Here is a 24,459-nt window from a genome sequence, read left to right as displayed (position 1 = left end):
TTATCCCCCACAATCAGATCATTAAGTTACTCTCAAAACTTGGTATCTCGGGTCCACTGCTAACTTAATTGGCTCTCAAACTACCTATCAAACAGAAGTCAGAGAGTCGTCCTGGAAAGTGCATCCTCAACACCGTGCCGTGTAACGTCTGGAGTCCCTCAAGGCTCTATTTTGGGACCCCTACTGTTTATTATATTCATGAGCTCGCTGAATGAAATAAAGCTCTGCCCCGGAACCAAGCTAATACTATATGCTGGCGACATCCTCCTTTACAGGCCAGTAATTTCAGATAACGACCTCACTCAGCTCCAGCAGGACATTAATGCAGTTCACAACATGGTCTCCTTCTAAACAACAAAAAAACAAAAACCAATGTTCTACCCATCACAAGATCTATGGATGCGATCCCACTCACCCTCTCTATTTCAAACCAGCAAATCCCCATTGTGGAATGTTTCAAGTACCTCGGCGTCACCATCTCTAAGAATCTGTCCTGGTCTCAGCACATTACCAACACTGTGAGGACATCCAAACAACAATTGGGATTGCTCCACAGGAAATTAAAAGATGCATCACAGCAATCAAAGCATACAATTTACAGGAGCACTGTACTACCCAAACTTGAATACTGCGCCGCAGTATGGGACCCCCATCAATCAACACTCACCAAGAAACTGAAGAATACCCAATCATTTGCCTGCAAAATCATAACCAAAGAATGGAAATCTGACTATACTTCTCTACTTAACAAACTCCAACTCAAATCACTTAAAGACCGCAGGAATATCCAAAAACTTAAAGTATGTTTCAAAATCATCAACAACAATCCTGTATTCCTCCCTCTGTCTTCTCACCCCACCCATCCCCTTCCCCCCGTCATCCGCACAGCCAAATACTCTTTATACCACATGTGGGCACCTTATCCCACAAACATTCCTTTTTTCTGGATGTAATACCGAAATGGAATTCTTTACCACCAGAAGTTATCAACAGCTCCTCTGATTCATCATTTAAATTGAACCTTAGTAGCTTTTTATTCAATAAATGTGTAATAATTATTATAATTAGCCGTAGCTCCTTAATTTTTGTTCTATTTCTCTGTTTTTGTGTTGTCCAGGGGAAGTCTTCACACTAGCCATCTGAGCTACCTGACCTACCCTTATGCATACCTTGGTTTTGCATAAAATAAAAAAAAAATAAAAAAAAACGTTATGACATTAATTTCACAACTTGAGTAGAATTTTAGTACCAGCAAAATTTCACTAAACAGTGAAATCGCAGACAAATCTACCTGTAAAAAATATGTCACCTTAAGGTATACTAGCTATACAAGTCATGCTATAATAATTATGTTTCAAAAAGGTCACGCTAAACCTAAATCTAAATGCTAATTAACATTCACTGTGTTTCCAATGTGCAGGTGTTAGTCCTGTGGAGCTGAGTACGCTAAGACCTGGACCACACCTACTGATGATCATGCACAACAAAGATGAGTGTGAATATCGTAGACAATTGCTCATTAGTTTTGGCATTGAGAACACACCAGACAATCCTCATAATAACGTTTGAGTTAGTATATATAAAAATTTATTACACTTGAATTATAGTATCAGCATAATTAGTATAAACACATTACTATAGGTATAGGTGTTAATTTATTGCAGCACATGATTATATATAGTTTTATATGTATCACTTTGTTCTATTAATTGGCTGTTCCAAGTACAATAGGCTTAATTGTCAACTTTATTGTGTTTCATTATCTTTAATTGTTGCAGGAGTAAAATCATTTTCCGTCTCTTGATTAGAGCGTTTCCTCTTTCGTGTATTTTTAGAGGGGTTGTTGTGAACCTCATGCCTCTGAATAGCGGTTTCCTCTGCCTCAGTAGGCTTGGAGGGAATTTCTTGTTTCAAATACTCCTGGGCTATAGGTTTTGTAATTTTTGCTACCAGGTCATCAGTTGGTACAATGTGGTCAGTAAGCTGGTTAAAAGGGAAATCAGGATGAACAGTAATCTCCTTCAACTGTTGGACATCCCTCATTGCATCATGACTATCTGTATCATTGCATGGTGTAATTCCATACATTTTGCGGTGTACTGTTTGCCTCTTCTTATTCTCACACGTGGCTAGTTTTTGTCCAAGAGGATCTTTTGTATCTTCAGCTATTTTCCTTATCAGTGGTAAAGCATCTGAGAAGACGAGAGTGCGTTCCTCTATGACCATTGGAATCCCACAGTCAATAAAAGCCTTTGTTAAAAATGGAACATCATGTCCCCTGCTGTTGTAACCAATGAGACAAATTGTAGATCCAGGCTCAGAGTTGGTGTTTAGAAAAGCAACAAGGTCAGAAAGAGCCTGAGACTCACTAACAGTGTCCTCAACTTCCTGCTGATTCAGTAGGAGAACTTTCTTACCATCCCTATAGCCTGTAGTAAAACCACTTGTTTCACTAGCTTTGAAGTGAAAGTCAGCGATTGGTATGATGTACCGGTTAAAGCTGCTTGCACCTGTGTGCGATAGAACACCTATTTGACAAATATTTTCTTCGTTCTTTGGTGAGTAGAAGCTAGTACTTTCTAAATTGAAAGAAAAAAAATTTTTTGCTTTCTCCATCATCATTACGTCTCCTGTATAAAGATGTGTGCATGAGGTGTAGCTATATAATTATAGTGATATCCAAAAAAAACTGGCGCACAGTCATGAACATCTAGCTGTAGCTTGTCCCTTATGAGGTAAAAAAGCAGTTAAATTAATTAGGTGGTCTTCCTTGGGAGGTTTCGATTGCCAGCTATGTATTATGCTCTATATATAGAGAGGAAAGCTCCAAGATTCATTTCTTGCTGCAAATGAGTCTTGGAGCTTTCCTCTATATATAACGGCTAAAAGGCTGTTCCCCAATGGTGTCTGTTTTATGGAGGTTCCACTGTACTTTAATATACCATATATATATATAGCAGGTTATTTTCAGATGGTAGAATTTTTTATATAACTATTTCGTATTGTACGGCATACGAAAATTAAAACAACGTCTACCGCACTAGGTTCAACCTTCAGCTATATGAATATTAAAAATTAGCTGAGTCTATACAAAAATGTGCACCAACGAAAATTACCTGCTATCTCGTGTACGATAGCTAGTAGAGATTATTACCTCTAAAGCATAATACCGTATAGCGTGAAATTTTCGAGGCACTTATATTTTGTGGATTTGCCTAACAATGTTCGCGTTATACAGAGTATACAGAAAGGTGGCCGCTCCTGAGAGGTTGCTTTACATTAAAGTTTAATCCAGACCTGAGCTCTTGGCTGTTATATAGCGTGGGTTGCTCTTTGGAGGTCCACCGTAGAATTTTCCAAGTGTGCATAGCATACCAGTTTACCACATAAAACAATAATGAAGCCATAATTTACCACATAACTTCCAGGATCATTCTCAAATCTCAGACTCCAACAGTATATCGTATAACTAGAAAATGTGGTGGATATATTTATATTTACATGACTTGGCGTTTGTTTTGCATGACTATTACTGATATGAAAACCTCAGGCCACACAATTTCCCTCAGGAGTCAAGCATAAGGGAGGCACTCTGAACGGACCCTAATCCATGATGTTCAGGACCTTGAGTGGTTGACACTCTTGCCTGATCCATAGCTAGCTACTATTAATTGTTCATAATAATAATGAATTAAGCTATAGTAACACGTACATGCATGCCCTTGTGGTGATGCTCACGTATACAGAGCACGTACAGTGATTAGAAAAAACGGTACTATAGCACTGTTGGTAAATACGTCACTGAATAGAAAAATTAAAAGCTATATTATCTTCCTAGCTATAGTGAATTTTGACAATGTCATCTAAATTCGACTTCAGAGTACATGGCTTGGCATGCATGCAGCCACAAATCATTCTTCTAAATACATGTGGTATACTTATATGCATAATGCTATTTTGGTGATTGAGTTGCCAGGAAGCCCTTCTTCTAAGAACTATTCTGGTCTGTAGCAACAGAGCTAGAGTTTTAGTTATCGTTATCATACTCTCAGTTTCAGCTTTGTTGCAAGCCATGTGGCATTATAATTATTATAGCTATACATTGCTAGCTATATATATATATATATTAATAGGTGCTATAGCACGGTATCTCCAGAATGCATGAGTGAGAAAATATGCTGCAATGCACCATTTTTGCACTTACAACAGTGTATTGTACTATAAACATGTAAGGTTATACAATTATGTATAATTATTAGGTTTATATAGCTAATTAATGTTTACATCCTGCAAATAATATGCAATGCCACGACATACCATGCCACGCAGTGTAAATATAATAGTCTAGAATCGGGCATATAAGGGAGGTACACTGAACGGACCCTAATCCATGATGTTCAGGACCTAGCTTGAGTGCATAGTCTTCAGGGGCGTAGGCAGGAATTTGAGGAAGGGGGGGCTGAGCTGTTAGGGTTCGGGCGGAGAGCAGGAAATTTTTCGTATACCGGAAGCCACACCCCCTAATTAATGACTCATTTCCAGGAAGTGAACTCTATATCAATGTACTAGAGCTTGGCAAGCTGGCACTAGAGCTTGCCCTTGAGAAGTAGCGGTCCAGTTTCTGTGACATGTTGCTGCTTTCAATCAACCTTCTCAATCAACCTCTGTGATAGATTATTAATCAGTTGCACAGTGCATTGCGCATGTGCAAGAAATAGCCACACCTTGCTTCAATTAATAATACTGCTAAAGCTAGCTAGCTAGCCGTACGTAGCTAGCTAGCTTAGTTGCACTAAAGAATTAAAGTTACTAGTATAGTATAGCTAGCTCTTGGACATGCTGTTTGTCTGCCACTAATCTATACCAGTAATTCCCGGGCTGAAGACTCATCAGAGAAGGTGAGGCTCCTAGTGTAGTTTTTGCAGAGAAAGGGGGGGCTCCAGCCCCCAAAGCCCTCCCCCTCCCTACACCCCTGGTCTTTATGTATTAGTTATTACCCAGCCAGAGTGCAAAATGTCATATATTGCACTGGAGCAATAATAATGCCCGTGGGCATTATGTCATCCAGTGCAATATATGGCATGTTGCACGAGGGCGCCTGCAATAACTAACTTGTTGCCCAATGACGTTAAACTCGTCTGACTGGTCATATAAATCGTAATAAAAGACATGTGTTTTGAAGGAATTTAGTGTATTCATTAGTTTTGCTGAATTCCATAGTAAATTTTTAGGTTTTCTTCCCACTAGTAGTTGTAAAAGTAGTAGCCTATAAAAGGAAGCAAATGAGTATTGGGTGGGTTGATGGGGCATAAGTCCCAAATGGATATCTCTTAAAGAAATCTACTGCATTTACACACAGTGCAAGTGCATACAATCCAGTGCAATATATGGTAGCCATGGCAGTGATGCAACATGCCATATACTGAGCACTGAATTGCTTTGATCTGCCCACTCACTGGCAACAAATAATTATACACTCTTGGCTGATACTTACGACTATTTAGCTGGTGTACATGTAATAATAATTTAATATGCATTATGGCTGGTATAATTATGCTTGCATGAGCATGCAATATCTGTCGTATTGCACGAATGGTTATGCAATACCGTATTTATCGGACAACAACAAATAATTATTTTGCAGGTATAATTGGAACAGAGAGCATGCGAAGTGTCCGGAATAATTAGAAGAAGCTATATAGTTAAGTGCGACTGAATAGTTGCACTATAGCTAATCCTCAAAGCTATCTACCTTGCAGCACTCTTATACTGGCTGGCTATAAAGCTACGTTGTTTGGAATGTCACTCAACTTTTCAAGGTATGTAGAACAAATGTAGTTAAAGCACCAGAGTGTCCGTTGTATTAGACGAAAATTGCCCAGAAGAGTGTCTGGGATAACTTTGTGTCTGGGATAATTAGAAGTGTCCGATAAATTAGAAGATATACGGTAACTGATTTGTTACGTGGGAGAAGCACAATGTTATTAGTAAATAGACCAATGAGATCTTATTTATGTGCGCTTTTGCAGTATAATGAGATTCATACATTTTGCATTCCTTATTTTGATACCAACAGGTTAGTTGTAACTTTCATGCAAGCTTTCTGGCTGTGCATGGTCACTTGTTAGCTACGCACCATGCATGCAGGGAGCTCGAGGCTTCACTGTGCAATATGTGCACAGTGCACATGGTTTCTTTGATGTTTGCTCAAACATGCAACAAAGTACTATAAAATTATATTGATCCTCTATAAGACTAGTGATCCTTAAGGTGACATATTTTCGTGAGTATTAATTTCTGCTATTTCTGCGAATGAGAGTAAAATCGCACTATACACTCGCAGATAGTTGGAAATTGCACTTCAGCATTAATTTCACAACTTGAGCAAGAATTAGCAGAATTTAATACCAGCAAAATGAGCTATTAAAACGGTGAAAACGCTCTATACCTGTTTCACCTATAATTAAGGTACTCACTTCAACATTCAATACAACTGTAACATTACCTTGTGTCCAACAAATAAGTATATCAGTGCTATAATTATGGCTAAAGTTGGTTAAAGGTTCTCACTTGAAGGAAACTTGAGGTATCTAACTGTTATGATAAGTGCATGGACAGGGATCCTTTTTATAGAAAAGTGTTGTTGTTGCAATTTATTCACACTTTAATAGGTACTTTACCTGGGACATTCCCATTCTCTATGGGGGCCTCTCCCTGGGAGTTTTTTTTTTATTTGTTGACACTTGTCTACACTATATTATATAATTTGCAGCAAACAACACCTGCATGTTTGGAGAGTCCCAGGGAATGGCCAGAGATAGATTGGGGAGAATCCCAGGGGATGGCCTGAGATAGATTGGGGATAGTCCCAGGGGGTGGCCTGAGATTTACATGAATGCAGCATTGTGGTACATATGCATGGTGATGCCGCTCATACCAACCAATCTGAACGCTGATATAAGTCACATGTTCTGTAATACAGCATGCCTATAAAAAGAATCGCTGCAGACTCATTTAAGTTAAACTAGATCTATAGGTCAAGTGAAGTTGATGCTCTTGCATAAGACTCGGATACGAGAATTGAAGGTGAGAACTTCATGTATAGCTGTATTAAAATTCTAGTCATTCAAACTTATTTCACAAGCTTTTCAGCTTGCCTTTTAACAAATTAGCGTTAGTTTTGTTGCACAAACTTATACATCCGTGAAACATGCATGCAATTGTTTCTACTCATTTTGCTGATATTTAATTCTATGAGTGATTCATAGCGTTTCTAATTACTCACAAGTGGTTTCGTTGCATTTCCAATTAATATCTGCGAGTACACATTTTTGCAATTTGACTCCCATGCATTCGCAGAAATAGCAGAAATTAATACTCGCGAACACCTTATAGGGTATACTCACATAATAACTAGCCACTAAACCAGAGAGCTATTATAGACTCAGCTTTGTGATTTAGTGGGTTGAGTAGTGAGTACTCATTTCAACAAGTGCATGGGCATAAGTCCAAAAGCATGTTGCACACAGTGCAACATGCCATATTATTGCACTGCATTATAGGCCATGCAAAGTCAATTTGTAAATTATTCCTAAAAAATAGCAAGCAGATTGAGGCATTTGATAAATATTAATTAATTTTAATGATAAATAATTGAAAACACACCCCTAACTTCCTCAATAAGCGGAAGTGCATAATTTTTACTAATTAATTTTAGTCATAATTATATTCATGACCAAAAAACCATACAAATTTTCATTTGAGGTCACATGATATTTAACTTTTTTGTAAAGCTGCCAATTTCCAAGCGCGAGGGCCTGAGAAACTGACTTTGCATGGCCTTATATGCTATAATAATGGTTGCTATGGTAGTGATGCAACATGCCATATACAGAGCACTGAACAACAGGTTTTAGTGAGATCCAACAGTTATTCAAGTCATCAGGCAATAATGACGTACACAAGGTCCTGGACATTATGGATTAGGGTCCGTCCAGTGTGCCTCCCTTACGCCTGATGCTAGACCATGCATACCTGATTGCATTCAGATTGCACATCATCGAGACATACAATTATATATAGTCTAGACTGCATGTGCATACTGATAAGAAGAGGAATCAGGCGAGTGCTTGTATATACACTGCACTCAAGGTCCTGGACAATATGGATTAGGGTCCGTCCAGTGTGCCTCCCTTATGCCTGATGCTAGAGAATAATAATTATGGAGGCGTCTCCCAAGCATGCAATAATATTATATAGTGCTTTAGAAATAATTATATGCATAAAAAATGATGTTGTCAAAAAACGAAAAAAGCAAAAAAAAGCAGTACACTTGCTATACCTCAGATATTTGTGTCTCGAATTAGCAAGAACTTGCCTATAATTATAACTAATTCACAATTGCTATGTTACACGGTGGTGAGAAACTGCATGCATTTAAGTGAGTTGGGTTTTACCAAGCTACTTCTCTATTTAGTAATGGCCCAATGTTCTGGATCATGCATCATACTGTTTGACGTGGCGACAACAGGTCTCAACAAAAAGTTAGACGAGGTTTGTCAATTAGCAGCAGTTTCTCTGGCCCACGACTGTGAAGAAGACATTTTCAATGCTTATGTGCTTCCCACTTGCTCATTCCACCGTGAAGCAAGTAAAGCCAATGGATTCACAATCAAAGATGAGAGCCTTTGTAGGGAAGGAATAATACTACCCACTATAAGTCTAGAAGAAATGTACAAGACATTTTTTGAGTACCTGAAACTGAAAACTAACCCAGGAGATAAACTGACGTTGGTTGGATACAAAAGTGAAAAGTTTGACATGGAGTTTTTGAGACGTGATTGTCACAAGTTTGGGATTCCAGTGGCAATGGGAAGAAAAGATCTCTATTTTGCAGATGCATTCCATCTCTTAAAGGCAGCTCGAAATTCTGTACTTCCTGGAATTAACAAAATGAGTCTACAATCTGTACACCATTACCTATATCCTAATTCAGGGATTGATCATGTTTGCCATGATGCTGTAGCAGATGTAAAGAACCTTCGAAAAATTCTGCTGCATCCAAAGGTACCACTGGAGCAGCTAAGCCAACACGAATTCAAGTTATCGAAACGAGAGGCCAGGGACAGCAGCTCAGACTAAACGATTATTATAATTAATACTTTATCAGATAAACGAATCAGAGAGAGATATCATTAGCATTTGTATCAATTCTGTATAATTATATATAGCGGATAATAATTTTCTTTGTTGGTGCAAATTTTCGTATGAACTGCACCTATTGAAATTTCGTAGCAGCTCTATATACAATACGAAATACCTTTAAGGTATGTGACTTCAACTCCTGTAGTTTTTTTGTATAGATATCAAAGGAGAAACTTTGCCTCGACGCCAGGGCGATTTGTCTCCAATTTAACGCTAGGTCGCCTCCTCGGCCTGGTATTGATTGTATCTGGGCGTGATCGGAAATTGTACATTGTAATAATTTCTGCCATGTATAGTAGGTACAGTGGCTAAAAATACGTATTAGTTATTGCCCAGCCAGAGTGCAACATGCCATATATTGCACTGGAGCAATATAATGCCCGAGGGCATTATGTCATCCAGTGCAATATATGGCATGTTGCACGAGGGCGCCTGCAATAGCTAACTTGTTGCCCAATGACGTTAAACTCGTCTGACTGGTCATATAAATCGTAATAAAAGACATGTGTTTGAAGGAATTTAGTGTATTCATTAGTTTTGCTGAATTCCATATAATTATAGTAAATTTTTAGGTTTTCTTCCCACTAGTAGTTATAAAAGTAGTAGCCTATAAAAGGGACCAAATGAGTTATATGGTCGGGCATAAGTCCCAAATAGATATCTACTGCATTTACACACAGTGCAAGTGCATATAATTCAGTGCATTATGCCATATAATTCAGTGCAATATATGGTAGCCATGGCAGTGATGCAATATGCCATATACTGAGCACTGGATTGCTTTGATCTGCCCACTCACTGGGCAACAAAGTGATATAATCACTAGAAATGAATACTGTTATATATAGTGATAGTCCATGCATGTGGTCAATCGAAATAATCTGTTTTTTGTAGAGTGTACTGCGTTCCATATAAATAGACAGATGTTTAGAAGCAAGGATCTCAAACAAGAGCTTCCAGAGAGGCTCAATACTGTATTGGATATGCCTGCTAAGCCTTCAGGTGGCATGCATGACAAAGATTGTGTGTTCACGGGACAGTAGAATCCTGATGTCACTGGCCAGGATAGCAACCATATCCACCTCAGTAGTTTTAGTGCAGGTATACATAGTTCTATATGATCGGCCCCTTAGGAAGAAGGACACGAGTGGCACTAGGGCATCCCTTCCAATGAGTTTGCACCCATCAGCTAAGAGGAGTACGATGGGGGTTGGATGGGAAAGGCTCGATTTTGCTCCTGTATACAAGAATAATCTTAAATTCATCATTCCACTATACATTTTGTAACTCACAGTGATGGTCCACACAACAGTGCCAGTGCCGTAGTATCATACCTTGATCCAGGTAACAAGAGTTGGGCTTTATAGTATATATATGTATAGTGTACAATGGCCAGAGTCTGAGGGTAGACTCTACCAAATGTATTTGGCAATCAATGGTCCTATTAAGCGCTTGCATGCACTGTAATTGTGTAGTCAATCAAAGGGTAGCCAACTTAACTGTACTGATAGCAGAAACTTGAGAACCTAGCTTCTGTTCTTTCACAAGAGTGATGCGTTGGGAACGGGTGCCGGGCTACGCAAGGGACACGATGTTCCATTGGTCATAGCACAGGAAAAAATGCATGTTTCAATGAAGTTTCAGTATGAAACTTGATAGGAAATGTCCGTATAATATTTTCTGCCATGTTTCCAGAGCCATGCAACATCACATTTCATGCCATAGCAAATGTTCAATGAAACTTCATGTTTTACTTAGTGTTTCATGATCGATCATCTAGTAACCAAATTGTCACATTTTTGAAATGTTCCTGACATAGAAATTATGATGTTTGATGCCTGAATTCAGAATTGTGAGATTTCGACCTGTTTTCAACCATGAATCATGATATTAATTTTTATAAGACTTCTAATTAAGGCGACCCTCCAAATATGCGACACCCTAGGCCTTGACTTAAAGTAAGACATCCACCCTGTACTCCTCCCTTAGCAATGAGCCCACCCACCAAGAAAGCTATGGTGGGTGGGGTTGCTGACTCAGCACTTTACATTCGTCAGGGCACAAACTACTCTAGCAGCTTTGCAAGGTTTACTGACTCTGCAATTGCTCCACCATGCATGTACTGTATACTCTCTCAAGATTGAACCCAGTATGTGTCAGTTAACTCTAGCTTTGTAGTTTTGGCAAAAACGGAAATAGATTACACTCACCGAAAATCGAATGCGTGAGAGCACAGTGAAGGGAGTGGTTTCCAGTCAAAGGATTTTTCTAGTGATCACAACTCTGACTGGAAGTGACTTGGCCCATATCCAAATTTTCGCTGATTAGTAGTCCCATAGCCACTTATTGGTGTGTGCAATTAAATCTCGTTTTTTTCGTGCATTATATGCACTTTTAGCTGACGAGTATGACATCCAATAAAATGCAGTATGTCTACTCTATTAGGAATTATCAATATTCCATGAAGTATCCTTATTACAAATGGCCCAAATTCTAGAGCAGTATAAGTAATGAATTCCAATGTTTTTTAGTTGGAAAACTTATTTAGAACACACCTAGCCAAGATTAAGTGTTTTAATCTGCGTGCCGAGGGTGGCCTCGAGGTTAACGTGGTGCTCGAGGCGCAGCCGAGTGCATTACGTAACCGAGAGGCCATCCGAGTGCACCAGATTAAAACACGTGACTTGGCTAGGTGTGTTCTAAAGGATTTAGTGCTGTCACGTGAGCTCTAGCCTCGTGGCAGCTAGATCTAGCTACATTTTAAATCAGTTGCTGGTGGCTAGCTAGCTAGCTAGACATAATAGCAAGTTTTAGTAGGTTTGTAGACCCAGTAACTGATGCAAAGGAGAAGGAGATACGATCTAAAGCTATCTGGACTGACTGGGCATGTTCTCGACTTATTTCTCCTGCTGACCAACAGTCCCGATCCCACTAGATCCCATAAAATAGTACTACTGGATATGCCTCCAGCTGATCTGGCTTACTGGATGGGAAACTTTGTGCGCAAACTATATGGCAATGAGTATCTGGTTTGCTCTTTTGGAAAGCTATGATATTCGAAGCACCTTTGATGAAACGATTATATGGATCTGGCTTAGGTACAGGTATGTACATCTTCGAAGCAAGCTGAGCCTATTTCTTCAGACGAAAAAACGATGCTATGATCAAGTCAGCAATTTGGTACACATGAAATAAGTCGAAACAATAACATTCAACTTTCTAATACTTTTCAGCTTTGCTTGTGTACATATTCAATCTGCTTGTATTATTATGATGACATTCAGATTCAATCTGCTTGTATTATGGTTGTTTGATAAAAAGTGTGCATTAACAAACCACATTAAAGCACACTTGACCAACTTAAAGCACACTTAAGTGTGGATTAAGTTATTTAATCCATGGTCACCTGACTGCTTTCAGATAAGCTGATTGGCTGGAGATTATGTGATCAGCACTAAATATAGTTAGTGCTGTCACATGATCTCCAGCCAATCAGCTTATCTGAAAGTAGTCAGGTGACCATGGATTAAATAACTTAATCCACACGTAAGTGCGCTTTAAGTTGGTTTGTTAATGCACACTTTTATCAAACAATCATAATACAAGCAGATTGAACCTGAATGTCATCATAATAATACAAGCAGATTGCATACGTACACAAGCAAAGCTGAAAGTATTAGAAAGTTGAATGTTATTGTTTTGACTTGTTTCATGTGTACCGAATTGCTGACTTGACCATATCATCACTTTTTCGTCTGGAGAAATAGGCTCAGCTTGCTTCGAAGATGTACGTACCTGTACCTAAGCCAGATCCATATAATCGTTTCATCAAAGGTGCTTCAAATATCATAGCGTTCCAAAAGAGCAAACCAGATACTCATTGCCATATAGTTTGCACACAAAGTTTCCCATCCAGTAAGCCAGATCAACTGGAGGCATATCCAGTAGTGGGATCGGAACAGTCAGCAGGAGAAATAAGTCGAGAACATGCCCAGTCAGTCCAGATAGCTTTAGATCGTATCTCCTTCTCCTTTGCATCAGTTACTGGATCTACAAACCTACTAAAACTTGCTATTACGTCTAGCTAGCTAGCTAGCCACCAGCAACTGATTTAAAATGTAGCTAGATGTAGCTGCCACGAGGCTAGAGCTCACGTGACAGCACTAGAACACACCTAGCCAAGTCACGTGTTTTAATGCTGGTGCACTCGGATGGCCTCTCGGTTACGTAATGAACTCGGCTGCGCCTCGAGCACCACGTTAACCTCGAGGCCATCCTCGGCACGCAGATTAATCTTGGCTAGGTGTGTTCTAAATAATACTTAGGCCATCCCCTGAGACTTACCCCCAATCCATACTGACCTCCTGTGAGTTTATATAGTGTAGGTGTAACCAAACGAGATTCAAAGGTCATGTTTATATTTAGAGCCAACAGTGCAACAGCAAGGAGACCCCCATACATGAGTGAATGTTCAACTAAATTCTTGTTCAAGGTTTTATAAACTAAGCATCTTAAAGGGTCATAAAAAATTGGCCTGGGACCAATTAAAGCTAGGTTATACTCTAACATGCATGCATGACTGGATGGTATATAATGCCTATATACATGTACATGCAGTGGCATAGGAAGCAATTTCTCAATGGGGGGGAGGCTCTAGTTTTTGAATGGAAAAAGACTGAAAAGCCATATAGTGCAAGCTTGGATTTAAGTTACTTAATAGCCTAGAAATAACTTCAAATATAGGGGGCTCCAGCCCCTGGAGCTTCCCCCTTCCTATACGCCACTCAGTGGCGTAGCCAGGATTTTGAGAAGGGCAGGGCTCAAATCAGTTGAGCAGGGCCAGAGCATAACATCTAAAAAAGTCATCACTTTTCCTCAGCAGTCAGCATGCGCATTAGATGGCCCTGCCCACATTTCCATTCAATGGCATTATTCTAGTAACTATGCATGTAGTACAGTGCAGATCGCGGTGATTCAAGCTGAGTTGGAATTGATAAAGCACAAAAGGGGGGGGGGCTCTAGCCCCTCAGCCCCCCTTCTGCCTACGCCACTGCCACTGCTATTATACTGCATGGTAACATTTTGTTTACATGCAGTGGCGTAGCCAGGATTTGAGAAAGGAAGGGAAGGGCTCAAAATTGGTTGAGCATAATTATATATAGGCGCTGAATTTTTCTTTGAACTTTATCTAAAAAAAGGTATCTCTTTTCCTCAGCAGTAAGCATGCGCATCAGATGGCCCTACCCACATCTCAAGTATACATTACATCATTCTTTGAGCAACACGTTGTCTCCTTATCATTCTCAGGAGCTATAATAATTGGTCTAAGTTCATTGCTGCAGTTGCAAGCTTTTCTTGGCAAAAGTGAAATACTTATGACCACCCATATATGCATGCACCCATGCATTGGCATTGACCTATTGAGGCTCTGATCAGGGCCTACAAATTTATTAATTAATGTGAGTATTATCGATTTAGTGTCATTAGTACTATTGCGTGATCTCGAAAACACATCATTTTTAACAGTGTCCAGCTGATCAGCCTAAAAGTAATCACATCATGAGCTTGCTTTAAATAACTGCACACTTAAGTTTTTAATGCATGCACATGCACATATACAAATTGAGACATTGAATCAGGTTACTCTTGCATGGCTAGGTGTTCTCTTAAGTGTCCACGTGGTTGAAAGTTTTTTGCATTGCTGATTGCAATTAACGCTTCAGCTTAGCCTAACAGTATAGCTTCCTAACCTTACTCCGTCCACGTTCAAGACTATATAGTACATTTGTAAGCGCTCTAGACATCAGTTTGCTGATTTTGTGTGCAGATCGAGGCTACTCGAATTATTGGTGGGCGTGGCTCATACATGTACATGAGTCATTCTGGTATCCCAATATTTCAGCCATCCGGATGAGGTTGTTCGGTTAATCGAGGCTCAACTGTAGCTTTAATTATAGACTTCACTATAATTATAGTGTACGTTTGGGAAGATTTAAGTTTTCATTTGTAGCTACGGTACAGCTACAAGTAACATTACTCATAATTATTTGTGTGTTCTTTCTGCAGTTCGATATCAAAAGCAAGGAGGAATGACGTTCACTGACGTAGCTCCTGGAGTCCACACACTAGAGCTATAGTGGTCACAAGTCTTGTGTCCGAGCAGACGTCCATTGTAAAACACTCCTTTGAGATTGGCTCTCAATCAAACTTTTGTGGCTTGCACTTGATTAACGAATTCAGGGGCGTAGCCAGACTTTTGACATAGGGTTTCCTCTGAAAAACCAGCGGCGCGGTAGCGCCGGGAAATTTTAGCCACGCCTACTTCCGGTGCCACACCCTCTTGATTGGGGCACACCTACTGCTCATTGTTTGTAATGACTTTTTTTACATGTTTGTGAGAAGCTAGCTAGACTAGCTAGTCTAGCTAGCTATAGACATTCTAAAAGGCAGGTGTCAATTGTGTATTGCTAGTCTAGCTGAGCACCATTACATTTACCTGAGAGGTTTCATGTGGCTGAGATTGTTCTAAACTTGTCCTTCCTGAATATCGAATAAAGTTGTGCTTAGAGCTGAGTCTGAGAATACTGGAGCATGCAGGATTGATACTAGAACTTAAGTCTTGGTCTTCTTTGTTTGAGGTAGCTAGCTAGCTAGCTGAGACAAAGCTAGCCAAAGTGAAACGATTCACGGTGCTATCTCTACATGATTTGCAGCCACGTGCATGAAAAGATGGGCAGGGCTGCTTGATTTCAATTATTGGGGAGCCCTGCCCAATTTTCTCAGCAGCTCCTGGGGGGGTTTCTGGGCAACCAGGAAACAATGGTAGCTACGCCCCTGACATGGTGCCGTTGTGGATACTCACAAACTGAGGGTGGAGTTTGGGGCTGTTCCAATGGCCAAGTCTTATCACTGTGAACTGGATGACCAGTCTAGATTGACTGTAAGTCTATAAGTATTGTTCGTTTACATCTTGATTATGTTCAATATTTATGTTCAATGGAAACTGACAAGACTGACAAAAACAATCATACACATGGTTAAATAAGAACCTGTCAGAATGTTCTAGAATAGTTACTAAATATAGACTAAATGATGCAATAACTAATAAGTCATAATCAGTCAGAGTTCAACCTTGAAATTATATGTTCAACACTCCCACTTAATGAAAGGTTAAGGAAGTTCCAAAAGTCCCATTTGTTTTCAAAGTGTTTCATGACGTACTCGGGAAAGTGACTTGGTTAACAAATCAGCTAGCATATTTTCAGTTGGGCAATAAGTCACTTGGATTTCTTTCTTCTGCAATCTGTGAATCTGCAGAAGAACCTACTAATCTGTTGTACTTGATATCAATATGTTTGGTGCGAGAATGACACACCGGCATAGCAATTGTTCCTTGGTTGTCTTCAAACAGATTAGTAGGTTCTTCTGCAGATTCACAGATGTCAGACATCAATCTTCTCAACCATATTGCTTCTTGAGTTGCAAGCCACATACTCCGCTTCAGAAGTCGATAAAGCCACGAGTGATTGCTTTCTGCTACTCCAACTGACTGCTCCATTTCCCATCAAGAATACCTGACCACTTGTAGAGTGTCTATCATCATGATCTCCTGCCCAGTCAGCATCTGAGTAGCCAATCAAGTCTACATTTGCTGTCTTCTCATAGCACAATCCAAGATGCATGGTACCTTTCAAATAACGAAAGATCCTCTTGACTGCAGTGAGGTGTGCTGTGGTTGGTGCTGAACTGAATTTTGACACCCTTCCAACGGCAAAGGCGATGTCAGGTCTTGTTGCTGTGCTTGCATACAACAAGCTTCCAACCATGCTTTGATACTGGGCTTGATCGACCTGATTGCTTTTGTTATCGTCTTTAACAAGTGTGACATTGGAGTCCATTGGTGTTGCCACTGGATTAGCTTTGGATAGTCCATACCGCGACAGCATTAAAGTTATGTATTGCTTTTGATGGATCCACATTTGACTTTTTTTTTCATCCTGTTCAACACTAATCCCGAGACAGTAGCGTAGTTTTCCAAGATCTTTCATCTTAAACTGATTGGCAAACATATCCTTTTTATGCTGCATTTCTTCTGAAGTCTTCGTTAGAATAATCAGGTCGTCGACATATACTGCCACAATGATCGTTCTGTCATTTTCTTTCTTGATGAAAACACAAGGATCTGCTGAGTTAAACTTGAAACCATTTGACTCCATAAAGTCCTTGAACGTAATGTTCCAGCATCGAGGTGCCTATTTCAACCCGTATAATGAACGGTTCAGTCGGCATACAAGGTGAGCCTCTCCTTCACGTATATATCCTTCTGGTTGTTGCATGAATATTTCCTATTCCAGAGTACCATTCAGGAAGGCAGTTTGAACGTCCATTCGATGATATCATTTTGGACTGCAAATGCAAGGAGAGCTCTGATGGATGAAAAACGCACCACAGGTGCAAAGGTCTCTTCGTAGTCGACCCCATATTTTTGTGAATATCCTTTGGCCACTAGTCTTCCTTTGTAGCGTGCCACTGAACCATCATCTCCGTACTTCATCTTGAAAATCCATTTGCATCCAATCGCTGTTTTATTTGGTGGTAGGGTCACTAAGTCCCATGTGTTGTTTTCAACAAGTGATAAGTACTCAGAATCTGCCGCTGCTTGCCATTCTTTTGTTAAGTCACTTTCGAGGGCTTCCTTCAAATTATTTGGTACTGAGCCGGAACTTTCGTCGATTTCAGTTCCCAAACTGGCAAACTCATCTCTGCCGTATCGTATCGGTGGTTGTCTTCTTTCCCTGACTGGATATCTGTGCTCATCTGGAGTTGGCATAGGGGCATCAACTTCACTTTCCTCAGGGGCATCAACTTCTTCTTGCTGACTAAAGTCCTTCTCATTGAAAACCACATCTCTGCGAACAACAATGTTCAGAGCTTTGTCGTCTAGAAGACGGTAGCCTTTTGACTCCATGCTGTATCCAACAAAACGAAACTTTTCAGCCTTTTTGTCCAGTTTTTGTCTTCGAGAATCGGGAATGTGGGCATATGCGATACAGCCAAATACTTTCAAGTGACTTACGTTTGGCTTCTTTTCATACCATCGCTCGTAGGGTGTTGCACTTTCTTTGAAGGAGGCAGTTGGTGTGCGATCCTTTACATATGCTGCTGCTGCAACTGCTTCAGCCCATAAGTGATCTGCCAACTTTGCGTGAGCCAACATCGACCTTGCTGATTCCATTAGAGTGCGATTTACTCTTTCCGCAACTCCATTTTGTTGAGGAGAATACGGAACGGTCAACTCCTGCTTTATGCCTCTTTGTTTCAGATAGTCTTTGAACTCAGTTGAAACATACTCGCCTCCATTATCGGTACGTAAGGTTCCTATTCTCTGTCCACAATCATTGGTAGTCACAGCTTCAAATTCTTTGAATTTTTCGAAGGCCTCCGACTTGTTTCTCATGAAATACACTCTGGTACATCTGCTGTAGTCATCCGTAAAGGTGATGAAGTATCTTTTTCTGCCAATTGATTCGGTTGCTATTGGTCCACAAACATCACTGTGAACAATCTGTAGCCTTCTGGTTGATCGAATCTCTCCCACTGGTTTGAAGGGCTTACGACTGAATTTGCCTTGAACACATCCTTCACAGAACGAAAGTTGTGACTTCTTTGAGACGTTCATTCCTTTGACAAGGTCATTACACACCATCTCTTTGAGTCTTTGTTCACTAGTATGTCCCAATCGTTGATGCAAAATGTTCATATCATCGCTTAGTGAGTTTGCAACTGATGCATGCTCCAAAGCGGGTTCACAATCAAGACAGTACAACTTGTCTTCTAAGCTGCCCATTCCCATCAGATTACCACTTCGATTTCGAATCCAACATCTTGTCTTGCCAAATTTTACAACATTTCCTCGATCTGCTGCTGCCCTCACGGAAAACAGATTACACGAGAGCTTTGGCACATAGAGAACACGATACATGACTGATGGTTTTGGGTTGCTTACTTTGAATTTCATTGTTAAATGAGTTTCCCCGGCGCCAAAAGCTTCAACAGTGCGCCCATCTCCTAAACAGACTTTCTCAGGTTTTTTGAACTCTTCGTAGTTTTTCAGCAAATCTTTTCTGGGTGTCATGTGGCTCGATGCCCCAGAGTCAATAAGCCATTTATGCCTCTTGTCAGGCATGGTTGCAGCTGTAAAGGCTCCAAGTCTCTCCTCCGAGTCAGACTCTTGTTCCTCTGCTGGCTTGGCTCTGTGTATCTTTCTTGCAGCCATTCGTTGTTTAAATTCAGGACAATCTCGTCGAAAGTGTCCAGGCTCACCACATTCAAAACATGTTACAGTGCGTTTCTGTTTTTGCCTCTCACTAGAGGATCCGATAAGGGCAGTACTTTCAGGATCGCTTCGTTTTGTGTCGCTTAGCTTTCTCTCCTCATGAAGTATCGACTGTTGAACATTTCCTAGAGTTAGTCTCTCCAACTGTGTCTCAAGAGCTGTGACAACAGTAGCATATGGTTTGGGCAGACTTCCTAAGAGCGTAACCACCTGGTCTTCTTCTGATATTGGCGCATCAATTGCTGCCAATCTGTCGGTAAGTTCTTTCATGGTTTTAAGGTGTGACTCAACAGTAGTGTTCTCTGTCATTTCCATTCTGAAGTACTGTTTCTTCAACATCAGCTTGTTGGCTAAAGTTCCTCTCTCGAATTGATTTTTGAGTGCTGTCCACATCACTCGGACTCTCAGTGGACGTAATGAGATAGAGTTGGGGAACACTGACAGCCATGACAATCGTAGAGAAAGCCTTTTGCGTCTTTTGCTGAAAATCAGTCCGTGCCGCTGCATCTGCACCATCCGCTAGCACTTCTGTTCCATCAACGAAACTCCATAGTCCTTTGGCCAAAAGCAGATGCTCATCTGAAACTTCCAAGTTATCCAGTTTTTGCTGTCCAGCTTCTCGATCGTCCACTTCTCATCAGTTCCTGCCATACTAGACTTTCTCAAACGTGTAGCTCTCAGCTAGGATCTAGTTCTGCAATTGTCTGATATACTTCGGCTAGCTATAGACTTAGTTCTTTTGTTACTTCTGAGTCTTGTCTCCTACAGTCCTCGCGTTGACTGGGCCCATAACCTGTTCAATATTTATGTTCAATGGAAACTGACAAGACTGACAAAAAACAATCATACACATATGGTTAAATAAGAACCTGTCAGAATGTTCTAGAATAGTTACTAAATATAGACTAAATGATGCAATAACTAATAAGTCATAATCAGTCAGAGTTCAACCTTGAAATTATATGTTCAACAGATTAAACCAGGAATATTTTGGCATGCTATATATATCTGCAGGATATAATTATGTACATCCTGTGTGCATTATTTTAGCGAAGAAAATAATTTAAATTACATGTGTTTGATGTCTGTTTTAAACACCACTCCATAAAAAGAAGGATTGATAGTCAGTTGCACGCCGTAATCTCTTTATGTTACCTCCTGGCTACCTTAACCCTTTACTGGTCAAATTTCTGTAAATAATATAAGCTGGGAGGGAGCGTGCTATCAACTTGTCAATGTTGCATGATATTGGATTCTGTGGTAGATTGGATAGTATCATGAATGCAATTATCCTTTAAGGGAAGTTCGGCTGAGCTGTTCAATTAGGACACTTAAAAAATGGTTTTAAAACCAGCTATACAGCATGTAGAACTGAGTAGTATCCATTGGTAAACCCTCTGGACTATCATGGTAACCATAGAATATTTTTAAAGACAATCGGCACTTTACAAGTGACACAAGCAATACAATAATAGTCTACATGTTTGCTAAGCAGCTTAGTTGATCTAAATGCAGCTTTTAAAGGCCACACATACATACTTCCATCGAGGCAGCAACAAGGCATTAATCGATGGTTAGTTTGTGTACAACCATTGACCCATGGCCACTTCATTAGGGGGCGGCGATAAATTCAAGCTAATTTGGTTGGTTGGGCTCAGATGCAAACTAGCGATTGACCTGGAAAGGGTTATGGCGAAATATTTTCGTGGGTATTAATTTCTGCTATTTCTGCGAATGAGAGTGCAAAACTCGCGTGAATATAATTAAAACTACTGCGAGTAATTTAAACGCTATGAATAACATTTATTTCACATGAGCAGAATCTTACTACAAGCAAAATTTTGCTAAACAGTGAAATCACAGACAAATCTACCTGTGAAAATATGTCACCTTAAGGTATACTATACAGTCATGCTATGAAGTGTCATGCTAAACTTAAATCTAATTTCCAATGGCAGGTGTTAGTCCTGTGGAGTTGAGTGCACTATAAGACCTAGACCATACCTACTGATGATCATGCACGACAAAGATGAGTGTGAATATCGTAGACAATTGCTCATTAGCTTTGACATTGAGAACAGTTGAGTTACATTCACCATTCACAGACGGCAAGTAAGACAAGACTTTAGAGTGCTGCAGTTAGATAGCTTTGAGTAGCTAGTTTTAGATAGCTAGTGCAACTATTCAGTCACACACTGGTCTATTAAACTTAGCTAGCTCGCATGCAGCTGCTTGCTTATTCCGGACACTTCACATGCTGTATAAAAATCTGTTCCAATTATACCCGGACAATTTCCAAAATAATTATTTTTTGCTGTCCGATAAATTAAAAGATATACGGTACATGAGAGGGGTACACTTGTATCATAGATGATACAGTACTGACGTGGATGTGAAACGGCCTAGTATCCGGAGGGGTCCACGGGAATTGTCTGAAGCTATCATCGTAACGAGCAGATTATGTTAGAAACCCTGTAACTGTCATGTTTATATAGCAACCAGAGCGTAGTAAACAGTGTTCCGTGTCTGAAAACTGGTGAAAACTAGTGTTCAAGCTGGCGCTGTGCTAATGCCTCTCGCCATGTTTTTGCTTTCGCTCAAAAGTATTAGAGTGTTATATTAGTTTCTATAATGAATTTTATATTAAAGTTAGCTTACCTATATAAAGTCACTGAGAAGAAAAGACTTATTTATATGCATCTATTGTTGTTATTTATTGTATTATGTGGCTTACCAGGACCTCAAGAAAGAAGAAAATTGATTCTTCCAGGATCTGTAGTTCAGTGTATATAATATCAGACCTGTGTACATGCATATTGTTATCTATATTGTTATATGGTGTTTTGTGGCTTACCAGGCCCTCAAGACAAAGATGATTCTGCCAGGAGGATCTGGATCTGGATCTTGGTTTCTCACACGTGGGGAATGAGCGCGCATGCGCATTACATCCACTGGCACAGGAATAATAAAGGGTGTGTCCAAACAGATCAATGGCTACTGCTAGCTAGCTGTTTTAACAGATATTTTCTGAGTCTTGTAGCTAACAAAAAGCTAGCGCTTTAGTGCAAGGCTAACTCATATGTTGAATAGAAAGTATGTGCGGACAGATGATGCTATGAAAGATTCTGAAGAGACTGCAACAGCCTTCAATGTGAGTCAAACTAGCCATAACTCGAGAAAGAAGCTTTAGTTTGCTAATCCACGAATCAAAATCCAAGAGAACGTGGCTAGAAGCCTATAGAAGCTGTTAGTTTTCGTCGCATTGCAACCGTTGAGCAGTTACAGCTGGAACAGACACACAGACACACAGACACACACACAGTCAGCTTTACCGTATCCCTCGTGCGGCTACGCCTCGAGGCATAATGACCGGCACACATTGATACTTGCAGTGGGCTTGTAGGTAAGACTAGTTTCTCTAAGCTCATGGGAGAATATCATATTTTAGCATAAATTTTCCTGTAAAAATACTTTGTGTGAGATTTTTGGCTTGGACAGTAAATATTCAGGTTACCATTCAGTAGTAATACTTGAAGTACACTGTAAACTACGAGGAGAATCTATGTTTGACAACTGTTATGAAAGTTTAAGTGCTATAGAAAGGGCTAAAGCATGAGTTAGTTGCACTTTTTGCGTGAGATTATTTCTAAACCTGTTGAGCCTACTTTTTGCATATTTAGCTGATGAAAACCTTCGTGTATTGATGCAGCAGGAGAATCTATTAACTAAGCATACAGTAAAGTTATTGGAAAAATACAGCCTCAAGAAAAATATGTAAAATCCATGTACATGTACTGTTAAACAAAAATTAATGCTACGTTCTTATTACAACTACAATTATGATTTCTATCAATAAGTTCACACGTACATGTACATGTCATTAACTTTCCAAATTGCAGTGTTGTCTTTCGCTGAGCTAAGATATCAATTGCCAAATGTTAGCTAATTATACTATCAAGTGAAATTTATCCCAGGACCTACTCGAGTGCTACTTCTCTAGGCAACACCATCGGTGAAGACAGCATTAACGTCCAACCTCTTTTCAAGTGCCGTGTATCTACACTTGTATAGGAATTTCGAACCGGCAAGTTGGAATGTGTCTCTCTCACAGCCACTTTGTAAACGATTAAGAAACAGTTTATCATGTACTATAAATTAATACTCTCAAGACTATTATAATATTAGCATGTACACGTACACGTACACGTACAGATCATCAACAATTTCACCCGTTTGCTTATCTCATGCTAGTGTTATGAGTCAGCCACACTTCTTTTGATCTACATGCATGCTACCAACATTGAGTGGCTTGCTTTTTGGATATAATTACATGGGTACAGGGGTAGATCTACTATAAAATAATAATTATAGACTATTTACTAGACTAATTATAGAATAGTTAACATCATCTTGCACTGGACTGTACTTCCTCTACTCATTCTACCTCCTCACAGTCACTATACTACTGTCTTCGCTTAATACACTTGCAGCATCAATATCCTTTCTGTTAATACATAGATTCTCTTTTATCTGTCTCTGGCCAGTTCTGCCAACTCACTTACACAGCTGCTTGGTATAACCTCGATAATTTCCTCGGCGTTTATTTGGATCAAATTGCCTAATTTACGGAAACTAGTAAATTACCTCGGATATGCCCGTTACTATGATAGCTTCAAGCAGAATACAGGAATCAGGAAACGTTTCACATCCATGTCAGTACTGTATCATCTATGCTTGTATCTTGTGAGACTTGTATAGCAAAGTCAAAGCCAGCTGTGCGTTGACCTCGAGAACAAGCCGCTCACGATATCGAGGCTAGTACAAGAGCTGATTTTTGATCGTATCTCTGATTTTAAACAAAATTGGCGAAATAAAAATTGATCCCCCCCTGTAGAATAACGTTTTAAAACTTACAGACA

At 39.8% G+C, this 24,459-nt stretch overlaps 1 protein-coding gene and 1 long non-coding RNA gene across 12 annotated transcripts in view; one reads left to right on the top strand and one right to left on the bottom strand.

Moving 5' to 3' along the window:
* LOC135332992 (uncharacterized) overlaps window positions 1-23,866 on the top strand; it is a 38,751-nt gene extending 14,885 nt beyond the window's left edge. For 7 of the 11 annotated variants that reach the window (XM_064527932.1, XM_064527933.1, XM_064527938.1 and 4 more), the window contains one exon: window positions 1,421-1,712. In XM_064527932.1, coding sequence (XP_064384002.1) covers window positions 1,421-1,569 — 149 coding nt within the window. In that variant the 3' untranslated portion in view covers window positions 1,570-1,712. Of the gene's footprint in view, window positions 1-1,420; window positions 1,713-15,270; window positions 16,145-21,360 lie in introns of those variants that run through there. The other 4 variants (XR_010393716.1, XR_010393715.1, XR_010393714.1 and 1 more) reach the window with 4 other exon arrangements.
* On the bottom strand, window positions 1,571-6,638 carry LOC135332998 (uncharacterized). Its single transcript, XR_010393719.1, has 2 exons — window positions 6,506-6,638; window positions 1,571-2,630 (listed from the first exon to the last, which is right to left on the bottom strand). It is a non-coding gene; the product is annotated as an uncharacterized LOC135332998 (long non-coding RNA).
* Window positions 23,867-24,459: the final 593 nt, after the last annotated feature.

This window comes from Halichondria panicea, chromosome 3 (assembly GCF_963675165.1).
Source record: "Halichondria panicea chromosome 3, odHalPani1.1, whole genome shotgun sequence".
Classification (NCBI taxonomy): domain Eukaryota; kingdom Metazoa; phylum Porifera; class Demospongiae; order Suberitida; family Halichondriidae; genus Halichondria; species Halichondria panicea.
The sequence above is the reverse complement of the archived record's forward strand: the minus strand, read 5'-3'. Positions and strand labels throughout refer to the sequence as shown.